Source organism: Mustelus asterias, chromosome 19, assembly GCF_964213995.1.
Source record: "Mustelus asterias chromosome 19, sMusAst1.hap1.1, whole genome shotgun sequence".
NCBI classification, from domain to species: domain Eukaryota; kingdom Metazoa; phylum Chordata; class Chondrichthyes; order Carcharhiniformes; family Triakidae; genus Mustelus; species Mustelus asterias.
The window spans coordinates 24,190,394-24,210,340 of NC_135819.1; the positions used below are offsets into that span (position 1 = coordinate 24,190,394).

Genomic DNA, 19,947 nt, shown 5'->3' on the forward strand with positions numbered 1-19,947 from the left:
GTTGACAACTCACTTCAGCCAGATGAAATCGAAGTTCTCAGCCGAGGGCTCAACTTTTGCCCCACTATCAAAATAGACCCCAGTCTCACTGCGGACACTGAGGAATTCATCAGGCGAATGAGGCTGCAGGAGTTCTTCCACAAACCCCAAGAGGCCAACAGCAAACACAATGAGACAGCCAATGAACTGGAACAGCAGACAGAGAGATCCGCAGTGCAATCAAAGAGGAAAGAGTCAAATTGGACTCCTCCGGAAGGCCGCTGCCCTCGACTTGACATGCATGTCCAAGCCATCAGGAGGTGCATCAACACCAAATTCATCAGCCGCACTCACAAGACAGCACCGAACATCACCCAAGCACAACGCAACGCCATCCACGCTCTCAAGACCGACCGCAACATCAAACCAGCGGACAAAGGAGGGGCCATCGTCATACTGAACAGAAAGGATGACTGCAAAGGAGTGTACCGACAACTGAACAACGAGGAACACTACAGACAGTTACCCACAGATCCGACCAAAGAACACACCTGTCAACTCAACACTCTGATCAAAACCTTTGAGCCGGACCTTCGAAGCACCCTCCGTGCTCTCGACACGTTGGAGATCTCTACTGCCTCCCAAAGATACACAAGGCAAACACACCCGGCCGTCCCATAGTTTCAGGCAATGGAACCCTGTGCGAGAACCTCTCCGGCTATGTCGAAGGCATCTTGAAACCCATTCATACAAAGAACCCCCAGCTTTTGTTGCAACACTACGGACTTGGATGTGCGTTGTTTGTGTAGGAGCAGTTGAACCAGGAGCACTCCTCGTCACAATGGATGTCTCGGCACTCTACACCATCATCCCCCACGATGATGGCATTGCTGCAACTGCCTCAGTACTCAATGCTGTCAACTGCCAGTTTCCAGATGCAATTTTACAACTCATCCGCTTCATCCTGGACCACAAGATCTTCACCTTCAACAACCAGTTCTTCATCCAGACACACGGAACAGCCATGGGGACCAAATTCGCACCTCAATATGCCAACATCTTCATGCACAGGTTCAAACAAGACTTCACCGCACAGGACCTTCAACCGATGCTATACACTAAATACATGGACGACATTTTCTTCCTTTGGAGTCATGGTGAGCAATCACTGAAACAACTATATGACGACATCAACAAGCTCCATCCCACCATCAGACTCACCATGGACTACTCTCCGGAATCTGTTGCATTCTTGGACACACGCATCTCCATTAAGGAGAGTCACCTCAGCACCTCACTGTACCGCAAGCCCACGGATAACCTCACGATGCTCCACTTCTCCAGCTTCCACCCTAAACACGTTAAAGAAGCCATCCCCGACAGACAAGCCCTCCGAATACACAGGATCTGCTCGGATGAGGAGGATCGCAACAGACACCTCCAGATGCTGAAAGATGCCCTCATAAGAACAGGATATGGCGCTCGACTCCTCAATCGACAGTTGCGACACGCCAGTGAAAAACCACACCGACCTCCTCAGAAGACAAACACGGGACATGGTGGACAGAGTACCCTTCATCGTCCAGTACTTCCCCGGAATGGAGAAGCTACGGCATCTCCTCCGGAGCCTTCAACATGTCATTGATGAAGACGAACATCTCGCCGAGGCCGTCCCCACACCTTTCCTTCAAACAACCGCACAACCTCAAACAGACCATTGTCCACAGCAAACTACCCATCCTGCAGGCTAACAGTGACCACAACACCACACAACCCTGCCACCACACAACCCTGCCACAGCAACCTCTGCAAAACATGCCAGATCATCGACACAGATGCCATCATCTCACATGAGAACACCATCTACCAGGCACACAGTACCTACTCTTGCAACTTAGCCACCGTTGTCTACCTGATACGCTGCAGGAAAGGATGTCCTGAGGCATGGTATATTGGGAAAACCATGCAGACGCTGCGACAACAGATGAATGAACACCACTCAACAATCACCAGGCAAGACTGTTCTCTTCCTGTGGGGGAGCACTTCAGCAGTCATGGGCATCCAGCCTCAGATCTTCAGGTAAGCGTTCTCCAAGGCAGCCTTCACGACACACGACAGTGCAGAGTCACTGAGCAGAAACTGATAGCCAAGTTCTGCACACATGAGGACAGCCTAAACCGGGATGTTGGATTTATGTCACATTATCAGTAACCCCCACAGCTTGCCTCCTGGACTTGCAGGCTGTCCTGTCTGGAGACAATACTCATGTCTTTAACCTGTGCTTAATGCTCCCTCCACCCACATTGTCTGTATCTTTAAGACCTGGCTGGTTGTAGGGATTCACATTCTAATCAGTATTCTGTAACTTAATTTTGTGTCTCTGTGCACTGTTTGAGAGCACATTTCCACTCCATCTAACGAAGGAGCAGCACTCCAAAAGCTTATAGAACAGTACAGCACAGAACAGGCCCTTCGGCCCACGATGTTGTGCCAAGCATTATCTGAAACCAAGATCAAGCTATCCCACTCCCCATCATCCTGGTGTGCTCCATGTGCCTATCCAATAACCGCTTAAATGTTCCTAAAAGTGTCTGACTCCACTATCACTGCAGGCAGTCCATTCCACACCCCAACCACTGTGTAAAGAACCTACCTCTGATATCCTTCCTATATCTCCCACCATGAACCCTATAGTTATGCCCCCTTGTAATAGCTCCATCCACCGAGGAAATAGTCTTTGAACGTTCACTCTATCTATCCCCTTCATCATTTTATAAACCACTATTAAGTCTCCCCTCAGCCTCCTCCACTCCAGAGAGAACAGCCCGAGCCCCCTCAACCTTTCCTCATAAGACCTACTCTCCAAACCAAGCAGCATCCTGGTAAATCTCCTCTGCACTCTATCCAGCATTTGCACATCCTTCTTGTAGTGAGGTGACCAGAACTGCACACAATATCCCAAATGTGGTCTCACCAAGGTCCTGTACAGTTGCAGCATAACCCCACAGCTCTGAAACTCCAACCCCCTGTTAATAAAAGCTAACACACTATAGGCCTTCTTCACAGCTCTATCCACCCGAGTGGCAACCTTTCGAGATCTGTGGATATCGACCCCAAGATCTCTGTTCCTCCACAGTCTTCAGAACCCTACCTTTGACCCTGTATTCCACATTTAAATTAGTCCTACCAAAATGAATCAACTCACATTTATCAGGGTTAAACTCCATTTGCCATTTTTCAGCCCAGCTTTGCATCCTATCTATGTCTCTTTGCAGCCTACAACAGCCCTCCACCTCATCCACTCTGCCACCAATCTTGGTGTCATCAGCAAATTTACTGATCCACCCTTCAGCCCCCTCCTCCAAGTCATTAAAAATCACAAAGAGCAGAGGTATTTGCTACCAAATAAACCTGTTGGACTTTAAGCTGGTGTTGTTAAACTCTTATTGTGTTCACCCCAGTCCAATGCCGGCAGCTACACAATAGGACTCAGCCAGCTTGACCAGTAGAACATTCTCCCAGGTCAATTCCTCATCTCTGTTCACTCAGTGAAAGTTATGCAGAGTTAGGCAGCCAGGGAAGACAGCTGCTTTAGTGAACTGACCCTCTCCAGGGGGTAAACATCACCATGGGAGAGAAGGAGGCAGCCCCAGGAAACAGCCACAGCAGCCAGGCTCAGCTCCACAAGGACATCCCCAGACCTGATCACACCCCCTCCCCCACACTGGGCTCTGAAACAGACAGAAAACCAGCAGCAGCCCCATCAAATCCAGAGAGTCAGTGTTTCTCTCTCAACCGTCAGTAAACCAATCATTCAGCAGGCCCAGTTCTGTGCTGGGACTGGCTCACCCCAGCCATTAGTTCAATGAAGCCATCGAACTAACATGGAGGATGCATTGACCAATCAGCTCCCAGACACTGGAAACAAGCACAGTTCTTTATTGATCATTTGATGACTGGTTGAACAGAGTTTGTTTGTGTTTCCTGTACAGGAACAAGGTGATCAATGAAGCAGAGATCAGAGAGACAGCTGTCACAGTCAGGGTCACAATCAGGACCACCTCAGACTCCACACCTACAAAGCAATGAGAAACCAATGGTTACTGAAGCTAACACTGAGGGGGAAATGGAAACCAGCAGTCAGCCAACTCACCCCCTGGAGACCTCTCCTGTATCCTTCCCTCAGCCTCATTCAGGGAGGCTGTTGCCAGGTTGGTCCCATCAGTATCCAGAATGAGCAGGGGTCCAAGTGAGGCCTCAGCCTCCCACTTCAATCCAGCTTCACTCTCTGCAATATCAACCATTCCAGTTAGAGAGGGGAAAGGGGGAAGCTCCCACATCTAGAGGATCAATGTCCTACCAGCTTCAGCTACAAGATCTCTCCTTCCTCTGGATCCAAATCCCAAATCCCTTGTGGCCCCACAGTTCCCCACATGGCAACAGGCACAAATGTCAAAGCTCGATTCCTCCAATGGGGTCCAGCTAAACAAGAGAAATCAGTCAACCAGGTTGTGCATCACTTCTCCACACAAACACATCCCTGAGGGAGAGAGGGGGAACTTACACATTCTGCATCTTCTGCAAAGTACAAGCTTTGTTCCTGGAATATCTGATCCACTGGAACAACTTTCAGGTGACAGGTGATAAAAATCTGAGGGACACATTCAACACAAGTGGTTATTTAGTGACTCCCTCCCAACATGGAGACCCCAATGATCAGCTTCCTCTTACCAAGGAACGCTCATCTCCAAAGAAACGGAAGGCATCCAGGTCAAAGCGGAGCTTGTCCGGCTCCTGCTCGTCTCCTGGCAACACAAAGGTTGAAAAGGAGTCCTCAGCTTTGCTGTCCAGGAGGCAGCTGAAGAAAGATGGAAAAAAGGACATGAAGTGAATCCAGAGAAGCCATTGAGATGGGAGCAGCTGGAGAAAGCAGAGAGCTCCTTACCCATTGTAGTCAATGATGCTGTATCTCGGGCTGGAGTCCTTGTCTGGCCTCAATGTAGCTACACAGCGGTCAATGTAGAGCTTCAGGGCCATGTGGTTGCTCATTGAAACAGAGGCCTCAATGTGAATGAGCTCACCCAGGTAGTAGACAGTCGAAGTGCGCTCTGTAAGCCAGTCACCTGAAGGACGAGAGGACAAGGGTTGGAGACAGTGGGTGTAACTCCCAGTGAATGAGGACAGGAAATCACTCCCCATCCACCCATCACATACCATTCATTAGGCGCAGTGAGAATGACAGATGCCCTTCTCCAGACCTGGTGGAGCTGAATGGGATCCAGGTGGGCTTGATGGGGTTACTGCTCACATTGCCCTTCCTGGAAAGAGTGCAGGCATTTTAGGACAAGGTCAGAGGTCACTAGCAGCTGGAGATCTTATTGACAATCGAGTAAAGATTCTCACCTAAAATAATGACACTCAATGGGAACGATCGCTCCATTGGTTCTCACAATAACAGTTCCATGATACTCTGGGCTGTGGCTCAGGTGGGTGCTGTAGATCAGGAAATCTCCAGTCATCTGAAAGACAGCAGCTCAAGGAATGAAGAACTGATCTGAAATGAGAATGTTCTACACTGGGGTTAACAATGAACTCATCCCATTAAAACAATTCTTCAGGGGGATTGACAGGGTCAGTGTGAAGAGGCTGCTTCCCCCAAGCTGGAGATTCTGTAAGCGGGGAGGTCATCTCAGGGCAGGGGGTCAGTCATTTAGGATTTATGTGATGAGGAATTTCTTCATTCAGCAGCTGATGAATCTTTGGAATTCTCTCCAGCCCCAGAGAGCTGGGAAATGGTCACTCACTGAGGATATTCAGGACAGAGGGATATATTTCTGGCCATTGAGGGAATCATGTTGTGAGGACAGGAACATGGAGGCTGTGGGAAGCTCAGTCCTGATCATAATGACTGGGGAACAGGCAGAAGGGCCTCATCTGGTTAGCAGTGTTGCTATGCAACCTCAGCCCTTGCTGCAAGGAGAGATCATTAGCACAAGACCAGAATCAATTAACAGGGAAGTGATTCAATAAAAGCTTCAGTTAACAGGAAAAGGAGCCACAAGTTGTCAGTAATTTGGAGCCGGGAAACAGTTTGTAATCAGGGCCCCATTTATTCCAATGACTGGGAAAGTGGGAAGTGTGGAGTCCCTCTTTAGTCCAATCCATCTCAATTCCCATTACATTCAGACTCATCCCAAAATTGGATTAAACAGGACTGAAACCCAACCCTCAGTGGAGTTGATCTGAATGAGGGGAAATCAAACTGAAAATCCTCAAAACAAGAGGAAAAGCTTGGAGGAAGCAAAGAGAAGCTTCCAGAACAATGGGGTTGGAGACTCAGACCAGTGAAAGTGAAGTACAATCCTGAATAGAAAGCTAGTTTGGGGTTTATAAAGCAGGAGACAGCTATCTCCTCAATATCAATGACATCTCACCCAGTGTTGGAGTGAAGAGTGGGGAACAACCTACAGGCCCAGCTCAGAGGCAGAGTTTGAGGATTCACATTACCTGCAATCTGCTGCCACACTCATGGAGTCCATAGTCAAAGAGGACAGTGTGGTTCTGAGAGTAGATCCTGGTTGGCCGACAACCTGCTGTCCCCAGGGTCAGATCAGCAGCTTTAACCAGGTGCCTGGTTCCAAATAAATCCAGCTGGACCCTGAGCAGCAGCTTGTCCTCTCCACACTGCACCCTCACACTCTGCACTGGAGACACACCTTGACCCTCAGAAATGGGAATCAAAGGGAGGCCCAGGAGGAGGGAATGTCTGAGGCCTAGGGGTGGCTTTGACTATTATCCATGGAAACCTGTGGCCTGGAAACTGTTGCCAAGTATCAGAGCAACAAACAGCTCCAACTAACACCAGCACTGGGAAGAAACTCCTCACTCCAAAATCCCCCATCATCCCAAACAACTGAACCATCCCTTCAGGCACCAAGCGACACCTTTTATACACACAGCCCACACTCAGCTGACAGCAATTATTCCAGAATCAATAACAACAATTGAACCAATTACCCAGCCCCCAGAACCCCCCCCCCCCCCCCCCCCCCGCCTCCCTCTTTCAGGCATTTCTTTTTTTTGTTTCGATACCAATCAAGTAGCATTTTCGGCACCAATCAAGTAAACGAACTCAAATTAACTTAGGGATAAAGTAAAAGGGGCGGCTCCCCAAAAGGAAGGGGGGAACAGCCCAAACCAAAGTCAAAGTCGAAAGGAAACTTAAAACGTCAAACCAAAAGGTGATTATTGGGATCGATAATACACCCCAGCCCCTGCGGCGCCCAGCGGTCGCGGAAGGCGTCAACCGCGCCCGTGGACACCGCATGCTCCCTCTCCAGAGACACCTGGCCGCGAATGTAGCCGCGGTAGAGGGGCAGACAGTCGGGATGGACGGCCCCGTCGATCGCCCGCTGCCTGGACCTATTGATGGCGCGTCTCGCCAGGCCCAGGAGCAGGTTCACGAGGAGGTCGGCATCCCGACCCGCCCCTCTCCGCACCAGGTGCCCGTCGATCAGGAGTGTGGGACTGAAGTGCAAACAAAACATCAGTAAAAGGTGTTTGAGGAAACCAAAAAGGGTGTGCAGCCTAAAACACAGAACGTAGACATGGTCCACGGACTCCACGAGGCCACAGAAAGGGCAGTCTTGGGAGCCCGTGAACCAGTGAATCCTACGGTTGTGCGGAACTGCTGCATGCATCACCCTCCACCCCAGGTCCCCGACGTAATTGGGGGAGATCCCTCTGTAGAGGGACCTCCACTGGGGACCTCCGCCGCCCGGCGGCAACAAGTCCCACCAAGGTGTATCCGGGCGAAAGGCGAGGATGCGGTAGTGGAAGGTGTGCAGCAACAGCCCGTACAGGAAACACCTCCGCGCGGTAGAAAAAGGCACGGAGGACATTTCCGTGACGCGGCTCATGCTGTGGGGCACCTGACCCGGGAGGGGCGGCATAGGCTTTGGGCCAATGTGGAATTCCGTCCGAGCAGGGGAACGCTCAGGTGGGATCCCACCGCACATCTGCGCCACCTCGAGACCACGTGTGCACTCGGGGCTGAGAACAACCGTCTTAAGGTGTTGGATGGCTTTGGCCGCGCGCCGGACGTACACCTCCGCGCGCTCAGCCAGCACACGGGGGCTCATCCAGCCCGCTCCTCCGCCATCCAGCACGTCCCCAATCCTGGTCACCCCGGCGTCCACAGCCCCCCTCTCCGCCAGCCACCTGAAGTTATCCGGCTGCAGGAGCGGATTCCTGAGCAGCGGCTCTCGCATGAGAGGCGCTACTCTGACGAGGGAGAGCTGCGTCGCGAGGCGACCGTGTTCCAAACAGTGAGCCTCTTTTAGGGCCAAACAAATAAACCAACTCAAATTAACTCAGGGATAATGTAAAAGGGGCAGCTCCCCAAAAGGAGGGGGAACAGCCCGAACAAAATCAAAATACAAAGGAAACTTAAAACATCAAATCATAATGTGATTACTCGGATCGATAAAGCACCCCAACTCCTGCGGTGACCAATGGGCGCGGAAGGTGTCAACTGCGCCCGTGGACACCTGGCCGTGAACATAGCCGCGGTAGAGGGGCAGACAGTCAGGATGGACGGCCCCCTCGATCGCCCGCTGCCTGGACCTGTAAATGGCGCATTTCGCCAGGCCCAGGAGCAGGTTCACGAGGAGGTCGCCACCCTGACCCGCCCCTCTCCGCACCAGGTGCCCGGAGACCAGGAGCGTGGGACTGAAGTGCAAACAAAACATCAATAAAAGGTTCTTCAGGAAAACAAAATGGAAGTGCAACCTGAGACACAAAATGTCGACATGGTCCATGGACTGCACAAGGCCACAGAAGGGGCAGTCTTTGGAGCCCGTGAACCAGTGAATCCTACGGTTGTGCGGAACTGCTGCATGCATCACCCTCCACTCCAGGTCCCCCATGTAATTGGGGGAGATCCCTCCGTAGAGGGACCTGTACTGGGGACCTCCACCGCCCGGCGGCAACAAGGCCGCCAAGGTGTATCCGGGCGACAGGTGAGGATGCGATAGTGGAAGGTGTGCAGCAGCAGCCCGTACAGGAAACGCCTCGGTGACGTGGAAAAAGGCACGGAGGATATTTCCGTGACGCGGCTCATGCTGTGGGGCACCTGACCCGGGAGGGGGGGCATAGGCTTTGGGACGGTGTGGAATTCCGTCCGAACAGCGGAACGCTAGAATGCGAATCCCTACAGCCAACCAGATCTTAAAGATATAGACAATGTGGGTGGAGGGAGCATTAAGCACAGGTTAAAGAGATGTGTATTGTCTCCAGACAGGATAACCCGCAAGTCCAGGAGGCATGCTGTGGGGGTTACTGATAATGTGACATAATTCCAACAACCGGGACGTGAGGCTGATTACAATATGCAGAAGCTGCTCAGTATCTATTTAGCGAGCCCAGGACCCAATCACCCGGCTTTGCAAAGGTTTCCCACCCCGCCAGTGCAGGTCATAGAGTCATAGAGGTTTGCAGCATGGGAACAGGCCGTTCGGCCCAACTTGTCCATGCCGCCCTTTTTTTTTAAACCCCTAAGCTAGTCCCAATTGCCCGCATTTGGCCCAGATCCCTCTATACCCATTTTACCCATGTAGCTATCTAAATGCTTTTTAAAAAACAAAATTGTACCCGCCTCAACTACGACCTCTGGCAGCTTGTTCCAGACACTCACCGCCCTCTGTGTGAAAACATTGCCCCTCTGGACACTTTTTCATCTCTCCCCTCTCACTTTAAACCTATGCCCTCTAGTTTTAGACTCCCCTACCTTTCATAGAAATCATAGAAACCCTACAGTGCAGAAGGAGGCCATTCGGCCCATCGAGTCTGCACCGACCACAATCCCACCCAGGCCCTACCCCCACATATTTTACCCACTAACCCCCCTAACCTACGCATCCCAGGACTCTAAGGGGCAATTTTTTTTTTAACCTGGCCAATCAACCTAACCCGCACATCTTTGGACTGTGGGAGGAAACCGGAGCACCCGGAGGAAACCCACGCAGACACGAGGAGAATGTGCAAACTCCACACAGACAGTGTGGAAAAGATATTGACTATCTCGCTGATCTGTGCCTCTCATTATTTTATAGACCTCTATAAGATCACCCCCTCAGCCTCCTACGCTCCAGAGAAAAATGTTCCAGTCTGTCCAGCCTCTCCTTATCACCCAAACCATCAAGTCCTGGTAGCATCCTAGTAAATCTTTTCTGCACACCTTCTAGTTTAATAATATCCTTTCTATAATAGGGTGACCAGAACTGTACACAATGTTCCAAGTATGGCCTTACCAATGTCTTGTACAACTTCAACAAGACGTCCCAACTCCTGTATTCAATGTTCTGACTGATGGACAGTGGCAACCCATTGAAGTGACGCTTGGCACCAAGGATGGTGTCGGGTTGCCACTGTCCATCGGAATGATCTCTGAAAGCGGAAGGGCATGTTAGTAGGGTGGTGAAAAAGGCATATGGGACACTTGCCTTTATCATTTGATGATGTGGAGATGCCGGCGTTGGACTGGGGTAAACACTGTAAGAAGTCTCACAACACCAGGTTAAAGTCCAACAGGTTTATTTGGTAGCAAAACCTACTCGCTTTCGGAGCGCTGCCCCTTTGTCAGGTAAGTGGGAATTCTGTTCACAAACAGGGCATATACAGACACAAACTCAATTTACAAAATAATGGTTGGAATGTGAGTCTTTACAGGTAATCAAGTCTTAAAGGTACAGACAATGTGAGTGGAGAGAGCGTTAAACACAGGTTAAAGAGATAGAGTCATAGAGGTTTACAGCATGGAAACAGGCCCTTTGGCACAACTTGTCCATGCCGCCCAGTTGTTACTACTAAGCTAGTCCCAATGTGTATTGTCTCCAGACAGGACAGTTAGTGAGATTTTGCAAGCCAAGGCAAGTTGTGGGGGTTACAGATAATGTGACATGAACCCAAGATCCCGGTTGAGGCCGTCCTCAAGTGTGCGGAACTTGGCTCTCAGTTTCTGCTCAGTGACTCTGCGTTGTCGTGTGTCACGTCACAGCGAAAAACTGCACCGACCTCCTCAGTAAACAAACACGGGACACGGTGGACAGAGTATCCTTAGTCGTCCAGTACTTCCCCGGAGTGGAGAAGCTACGACATCTTCTCCGGAGCCTTCAACATGTCATTGATGAAGACGAACATCTCGCCAAGGCCACTTCTTGCTTTCAAACAATCGCACAACCTCAAACAGACCATTGTCCGCAGCAAACTACCCAGCCTTCAGGAGAACAGTGACCATGACACCACACAACCCTGCCACAGTAACCTCTGCGAGACGTGCCGGATCATCGACACGAATGCCATCATCTCACTTGAGAAAACGATCCACCAGGTACACGGTACCTACTCTTGCAACTCGGCCAACATTGTCTACCTGATACGCTGCAAGAAAGGATGTCCCAAGGCATGGTACATTGGGGAGACCATGCAGACGCTACGACAACGGATGAATGAACACCGCTCAACAATCCACCAGGCAAGACTGTTCGCTTCCTGTGGGGGAGCACTTCAGCAGTCACGGTCATTCAGCCTCTGATCTTCGGGAAAGCGGTCTCCTTCACGACACAGGACAACGCAGAGTCGCTGAGCAGAGACTGATAGCCAAGTTCCGCACACATGAGGACGGCCTCCACCGGGGAGCTGGGATGAATAATCGGACAAAATGTTTCTCTCTCTCTGCCACCATCCAATGATCCGCACCCCCATCCCAACCCCCTGAACCCCCCACCCACCCACCATCCATCCACCACACACCGCCCCCAATGTGCCAAGGATTCACCTTGGCACAACCCACCGGACATTGATCAGTGCCAAGGGTATGGGGCCGAGGGAGGTGGCGCATACGGAGAGGGCACATGGGGGTGGGGGGGGGCAGATAAATGGAGAGGTTCCGCTGCCACTCTGCATGGGGATCGCGAGCAGAGGGAGAGAAGGGCTGAACGGGGCTGGCCATCGGAGTGGGAAGGGGTCGTCCTGCTGGGGAGGTTCGGTGCTGCGGAGGAGGGATGCGATCGGAAGACCGGGCTGGGAGCGTGATAACAGGTAGTGTGGGGGGATCGAGACTGCAGAGGGTCGGGGGGAGGGGGGGAGATCGAAGTATTGAGGTGGCCAGGAGAGTGTGGTGGGCGGGAGAGGGTGGTGGGGTCTGGGTCATGGCCGGCCCAGACACATCCGGAAGGCCAGCGATTGAGTAGGTTGGGCCGGAGGGCTGGGTCCAGAAGGCCAGAAATCGGGTGGGTTGGGGGGGGGTGGGGAGGGGGGGTCACATGGCCAGCAATTGCGGGTGGCGTTGCCGTGCTGGCCAGCGATCGGGAGGCCGGCAGTGCGGGCCTATTGCACATGTGCCAATCTCGGCGCTGAATGATGGGAGCAGGCACAGTGTCCCGCTCAGTGCTACGCTGCCGGCCTCTCCAGCGGGAATAGGCCCCGTCCACTGATTTTCAGTGGGATTGGCGCTATGGCTCTTGGTGATGCACAGAGTGCGGGAGATTCATTTTGAAACTCCCCCTGAAAAAAGCAGCAGGATTTACTCCAGTTTTTACACAAATTCAGCTCTTAGAATCTGTTTGGGAGAATCCCACCCAGGGTGTGCGTGAAATTATAAAGTTACTTTTCAATCGCCAATACCGTGAAGTCAATCTTGATTCAAAAAGAAATGATTGCCCTCTATTCATTGGAGGAGTTGTCCATCTGGAGAACAAATGGCCTCGACACAATGCAACAATCACCAATCCTCAATGTGGCTCAGTTATCACATGGATGGTTTTTAGCTGAGACCTCTGGGTCTATTCCATGGTATGTTACGACAAGGACATGCCGAGGTAGGCGGTGGCACAATGGTATCGTCACTAGATTTATAATCCAGAGACCCAGGTTCAAATCCCACCACGGCCGCTGGTGAAATTTGAATTCAATAAAAATCTGGAATTAAAAGTCTAACAATGACCATGAAATGATTGCCAATTGTTGGAAAAACCCATCTGGTTCACTAATGACCTTTAGGGAAGGAAATCTGCCATCCTTACCCGGTCTGGCCTACGTGAGACTCCAGACCCACAGGTGTGACAGACAGCATGGTTTTGTAAGAGGGAGGTCGTGCCTTACAAATTTGGTGGAGTTTTTTGAGGAAGTGACAAAAACGGTTGATGAAGGAAGGGCCGTGGATGTCGTCTATATGGATTTCAGTAAGGCATTTGACAAAGTCCCACATGGCAGGTTGGTTAAGAAGGTTAAGGCTCATGGGATACAAGGAGAAGTGGCTAGATGGGTGGCGAACTGGCTTGGCCATAGGAGACAGAGGGTAGTGGTCGAAGGGTCTTTTTCCGGCTGGAGGTCTGTGACCAGTGGTGTTCCGCAGGGCTCTGTACTAGGACCTCTGCTATTTGTGATATATATAAATGATTTGGAAGAAGGTGTAACTGGTGTAATCAGCAAGTTTGCGGATGACACGAAGATGGCTGGAATTGCGGATAGCGAAGAGCATTGTCGGGCAATACAGCAGGATATAGATAGGCTGGAAAATTGGGCGGAGAGGTGGCAGATGGAATTTAATCCGGATAAATGCGAAGTGATGCATTTTGGAAGAAATAATGTAGGGAGGAGTTATACAATAAATGGCAGAGTCATCAGGAGTATAGAAACACAGAGGGACCTAGGTGTGCAAGTCCACAAATCCTTGAAGGTGGCAACACAGGTGGAGAAGGTGGTGAAGAAGGCATATGGTATGCTTGCCTTTATAGGACGGGGTATAGAGTATAAAAGCTGGAGTCTGATGATGCAGCTGTATAGAACGCTGGTTAGGCCACATTTGGAGTACTGCGTCCAGTTCTGGTCGCCGCACTACCAGAAGGACGTGGAGGCATTGGAGAGAGTGCAGAGAAGGTTTACCAGGATGTTGCCTGGTATGGAGGGTCTTAGCTATGAGGAGAGATTGGGTAGACTGGGGTTGTTCTCCTTGGAAAGACGGAGAATGAGGGGAGATCTAATAGAGGTATACAAGATTATGAGGGGTATAGATAGGGTGAACAGTGGGAAGCTTTTTCCCAGGTCGGAGGTGACGATCACGAGGGGTCACGGGCTCAAGCTGAGAGGGGCGAAGTATAACTCAGACATCAGAGGGACGTTTTTTACACAGAGGGTGGTGGGGGCCTGGAATGCGCTGCCAAGTAGGGTGGTGGAGGCAGGCACGCTGACATCGTTTAAGACTTACCTGGATAGTCACATGAGCAGCCTGGGAATGGAGGGATACAAACGATTGGTCTAGTTGGACCAAGGAGCGGCACAGGCTTGGAGGGCCGAAGGGCCTGTTTCCTGTGCTGTACTGTTCTTTGTTCTTTGTTTGTTCTTTGTGTGTGGGTGACTCTCAAATGCCCTCTGAAATGGGGGGCAGTGAGGGATGGACAATAAACGCTGGGTCCAGCCGGCAACTCCCACATCCCATAAATGAATAAAAAATATAACAATATGGAAAGAACAAGCAGATTATTTGATCCAGGTGGAAAGTTGTTTGTTTATCTTATTTTGTTAACATGTTAAAGGTTGGAATGATTTATCCAGTTGTTTGCATGAAGTCAAATTGCTGCATATTTGTTGAAGCTAACAATGAAATAGCAATCGGTGGCGGGATGTTTTGCTCTGGACATGTTTTAATTTCTATTTGCTTCCCCAGCAACATTTCAAGATGAGAGTGATGGGATATTTCAGCACAGACTTCAATTCGTTACGGAATTTATTCTGAGTTGCTGCATAAATGCAGGTATTTGTGCAAGAACTCAAAAGCTGAAGCATGAAACCGATTTCTTGTAGGACATCCGAAATGCTAATTGATGCATTATCTTGCATCATGGCCATTCGCAAGCAAATAGAATTCACCAGAAACATCACCCAGAGCAAGATAAAATTTCCTGAGATGACAAAGAGTAAAATGATGGATTTTCTTCGCTTCTCGATTTCAGGATCACTGGGATTCTTCCCACTGCTGTGGAGCCGGAGTCTCCTCCGGGCCCCGCTCGACACCAGAATGTGTCTAACAGTCAGCGCATTGAGCAGCAGGATCAGCAAGAAAGGGACAAATGGAGTTAAAATATAATGTACTGTTTCTACTGCTCCCCATATCCTTGAAAGAAGAAAGCTGTCTAACACGTTACAAAACCAAGGCGCGTTAAACAGTATATATTCACTGGTTAAAATCAAGTAGCAGAAAGTATTTTTCAATAAGAACAGCACCGTCACGCTTCCCACAACTGGAGTCACCGTTCTCTCTGTGCAATATTTTACTTTCAGCTTCTGGCTACAGATTGCCACAAATCGATCAAAGGTAAAAGCAACTGTGTACCAGACTGAACAGTCAGTTATTGCATAAAGCAGGACGCCATGTATATTACACAATTTAATGTTCTATACAAAAAGGAAGTGTGCGGCGTAAGCAATGGGAATCTGTCTGAGTATCACATCAACTATAATAACCAGTAGATCTGCCGCTGCCATGGACACCAGGTATCGAGCGACACATTTAGAGAGACCACATCGTCCTTGAGATAGGATCACAATCGTCACTAAGTTCACTGTAAGGGAGTTTGCAAAAGAAAAAGCAGCAGTATTCAATGAGAGTTCAGTCTGAAATTAGAATTTTCAATTGTCCATATATTTAGAGTGTTTTCTTTGAGAGAGTTTCTCCTGTTGGAGACAGGCTTTGCAAAAGCAGTAATGGACTGTGAAATGAAGAACTGAACAGGATCAAACTGTCTTTAATCGTTACAGAATCTAAGTTTTTAAAGTTAAATTGTATTTATTAGTGTCACAAATACACTTGTATTTACACTGCAATGAAGTTACTGTGAAAATCCCCTAGTCGCCATAGTTTGGCACCTGTTCGGGTACACTGAGGGAGAATTTAGCACGGCCAATGCACCCTAACCAGCACGTCTTTCAGAATCTGCTGCAAACCTTGAGAAATGTGATTCCTGAGATGGGGGATTGCTGCTCCATCTTGTAGAAAATAACAAGCTATTGTTTGTGAAAGCAACAATCACCCAAACTTGGAAAGAACTGAAAGCTGTGCAGAATTGGGCTTTAACTGTAATAGATATCAGGCTGCGGTTGCCTGGGAGGGAGATATGGGGCGTGGATATTCCTGTGATCACTGCTCACCGATTGTTAGAAGAAAGTGCACAAATGTGGAAACAATACGGGTTCACAGTCCAGTTCAGCGCTGGGGCATCAAACTTTCCCAACCACACTCCATTGAGACAGAGCTTGTCCAGGGTACAGCTTTGCCGAGGCGGATTGTTCAGAGGAGATTAAAGTTGGCATTATTAGAACATAGAACATGGAACATTACAGCGCACTACAGGCCCTTCGGCCCTCAATGTTGCACCGACCTGTGAAACCAATCTAAAGCCCATCTAACCTACACTATTCCAATATCAACCTTATGTTTATCCAATGACCCTTTAAATGCCCTTAATATTGACGAGTCCACGACTGTTGCAGGCAGGGCATTCCATGCTCTTACTACTCTCTGAGTAAAGAGCCTACCTCTGACATCTGTCCCATATCTATCACCCCTCAATTTAAAGCTATGTCCCCTCGTGCTGGCCATCACCATCTGAGGAAAAATGCTCTCACTGTCCACCCTATCTAATCCTCTGATCATCTTGTATGCCTCTATTAAGTCACTTCTTAACCTTCTTCTCTCTAACGGAAACAACCTCAAGTCACTCAGCCTTTCCTCAGAAGACCTTCCCACCATACCAGGCAACCTCCTGGTAAATCTCCTCTGCACCCTTTCCAATGCTTCCACATCCTTCCTATAATGCAGCAACCAGAACTGTACGCAATACTCCAAGTGCGGCCGCACCAGAGTTTTGTACAGCTGCAACATGACCTCATGGCTCTGAAACTCAATCCCTCTACCAATAAAAGCTAACACACCGTACGCCTTCTTAACAACCCTATCAACCTGGGTGCCAACTTTCAGGGATCTATGCACATGGACACCGAGATCTCTCTGCTCATCCACACTGCCAAGTGTCTTACCATTAGCCCAGTACTCTGTATTCTTGTTACTCCTTCCAAATTGAATCACCTCACGCTTTTCCGCATTAAGTTCCATTTGCCACCTCTCAGCCCAGCTCTGCAGCTTATCTATGTCCCTCTGTAACCTGCAACATCCTTCCGCACTGTCCACAACTCCACCGACTTTAGTGTCATCCGCTATTTACTAACCCATCCTTCTACGCCCTTATCCAGGTCATTTACAAAAATGACAAACAGCAGTGGCCCCAAAACAGATCCTTGCGGTACACCACTAGTAACTGAACTCCAGGATGAACATTTCCCATCAACCACCACCCTCTGTCTTCTTACAGCTAGCCAATTCCTGATCCAAACCGCAAAATCACCCTCAATCCCATGCCTCTGTATTTTCTGCAATAGCCTACCATGGGGAACCTTATCAAACACTTTACTGAAATCCATATACACCACATCAACTGCTTTACCCTCATCCACCTCTTTGGTCACCTTCTCAAAGAAGGTTTGTGAGGCACGACCTACCCTTCACAAAACCGTGCTGACTATCCCGAATCAAATTGTTCCTTTCTAGATGATTATAAATCCTATCTCTTATAATCCTGTCCAAAACTTTGCCCACAACAGAAGTGAGGCTCACTGATCTATAATTACCAGGGTTGTCTCTACTTATTGGAAGAAGAACATGGAAACCTCCACATGAGGCAACATCCGTGGACAACTTATCCAATTGCTCTGTGAAAAATGACAGAGTATTTTGCTACACTTTTCCACTAACTCAGTAAGGTGAAACATGTGCTACTTCTCGATGCAGTGCCCTGTGTGATGATGCATGCACAATTCCAGACCCATTTTCCAGCACTTCCTGCATCGTGTTGTGTGCAATGGTGTTTGCAGCGTTCCTCTAAATGCTTCTTAAATGTTGTGAAGGGGAGAAGGAGGGGGCTGGCTAAGATGCTCTGTCAGAGAGTCGGTGCAAACTCGATGGTCTCCTTCTGCACTGTCGGGATTCTATGTTCAACTCTTTGTCTGCGTATTTATCACCATTCTGTCACATTGCTGCTCTACATCTGAAAATGTGTGCAGAATAAAGAATTAGAAATGCAAAAAAAGTCTTGAAAACATATCTGAGTTAATAGCAACATGCAGTTTTACATCAGGCATTGTGTCCAAATGATGTGTTAAACTATCAAAGCTTGCTGTGTTCTGGTAAAGCAGGCATCAGAATTTTATTCCGTGTCCTGACTTGGGAATATATTGCCGTTCCTTCATGGTTGCCGGGTAAAAATCCGTGGAGTCTGGGATTGCTTGGGTTCCTATATCACAAAGTACAGCAGCAGAAGTGCCTCTACTGCACCGTCCCAAGAGCAAGAACGATTGGACAATAAATGCTGAACACACAGACGCCCACGCCAACTCAGTAACAGAAAGAGACATCTGGCAAAGTGAGGAGGTGATTGTGTAACAAACAGAATTAGGCAGATGTGTTCCAGTGTGACACCTGGAGACGGATACATGGAACACACTGAGCATGGCAAATTGCGATTTAACTCACAAAATCTCTCTCAATCCAACACGTTTACCATAACTGCTGGTTGTCTGGAAGAGCGCACATAACTGTTGGAGATTAAGTGATCAATGATTATTACTTTTACACAGCATTCGTTATTTTATTGAGGGTTTATCTAATATCAGCTGAGTCTGTGAGCATCTGGATTAAAATGCGGCCCAGCAGGAACTTTTCCAATAAGTTCATACTTCATGTTTCTTCACCATCAACAGCACTAATTCAGCATGTGTTACTTACCAGGACCAGCAATGAGCTGAGAGAGTGAAAGGAATCTGGATGTACAGAGGAGAAATGCCACAGTGAAACATGATGCATGGAGTTAACAGCGACACTTACAGGGAACGCCAAGAGCAGCGATGATGGGATAATATATCTTCTGCACTTCCCAGACTGTGAATAGCACACGGATGGTTATTGAGAATTCCCGAAGCATGTTTCGACTTTGGCAGCAGAGAGTGAACCAGTCAGCACTCGAGGCGAGTGAGGCAGTGTGGGAGAGCGTTGAAAGAAGCCTCACATTTATGTGGGAGTGGAATCCACAGGGAGGAGTTTCTCTGGGGATTAAAATTACTGACAATGAATAAACAAACACAATGCTTTCAATATTTCACATCTAACACGCTGAGATTTTCAAAAATGCAGCTCAGCAGACACTGCCTGGACAGAAAGGGAAAGCATTCAACAAATCAAACAGACAATTATTGGGAGGATCTCTCAGTGTGCAAGTTGAGTAGGAATTTCAGATAGATTTATTGAATCATAGAATCCCTACAGTGCAGAATCAGACCATTCGGCCCATCCAGCCTGCTCCAACAACAATCCCACCCAGATCCTATCTCTGTAACCCCAGGTATCAACCATGCTTGTCCCCCTGACACTGAGAGGTAATTTAGCATGGCCAATGCACCTTACCCCCAAATCTTTGCAGTGTGGGAGGAACCTGGAGACCCGGGGAAAACCCACACAGACACGGGGAGATTTCACATTTCTACACAGTCAGTCACCAAGGCCGGAATCGAACCTGGGTCTCTGTCGCTGGGAGTCGGCAGTGCTAACCACTGTGCCACCGTGCCGCCCGGCATTCATTGCCAACAGTACGTACCATTGAGGTATAAATCCTGAATTCCTCAATTTGAGAAGCGGGGCAGGGAGGGAAAGCAGAATTCTTATCCATAATTCTGATGTTAGCTGTGGAAATGCTGAAAGCCGGGGTCAGGGGTCATGGACATGAAGTGAGAGCAGCTTCTCTGAGAGAGTCTGGCTCATTTCTGAAACATGAGAGGACCATTAGATTTCCTTAAAGCCAGGC

At 49.1% G+C, this 19,947-nt stretch overlaps 1 protein-coding gene across 1 annotated transcript; it reads right to left on the minus strand.

Annotated features, from left to right (window-relative positions):
* Positions 1-4,432: 4,432 nt before the first annotated feature.
* On the minus strand, positions 4,433-19,071 carry LOC144507653 (zona pellucida sperm-binding protein 3-like). The gene is made up of 10 exons (XM_078234810.1): positions 18,975-19,071; positions 18,652-18,685; positions 14,909-15,152; positions 6,488-6,679; positions 5,384-5,499; positions 5,195-5,298; positions 4,926-5,103; positions 4,712-4,838; positions 4,545-4,631; positions 4,433-4,462 (listed from the first exon to the last, which is right to left on the minus strand). Exons 1-10 carry the CDS (start codon positions 19,069-19,071, stop codon positions 4,433-4,435), a joined length of 1,209 nt encoding a protein of 402 aa, XP_078090936.1.
* Between the last annotated feature and the right edge of the window lie 876 nt (positions 19,072-19,947).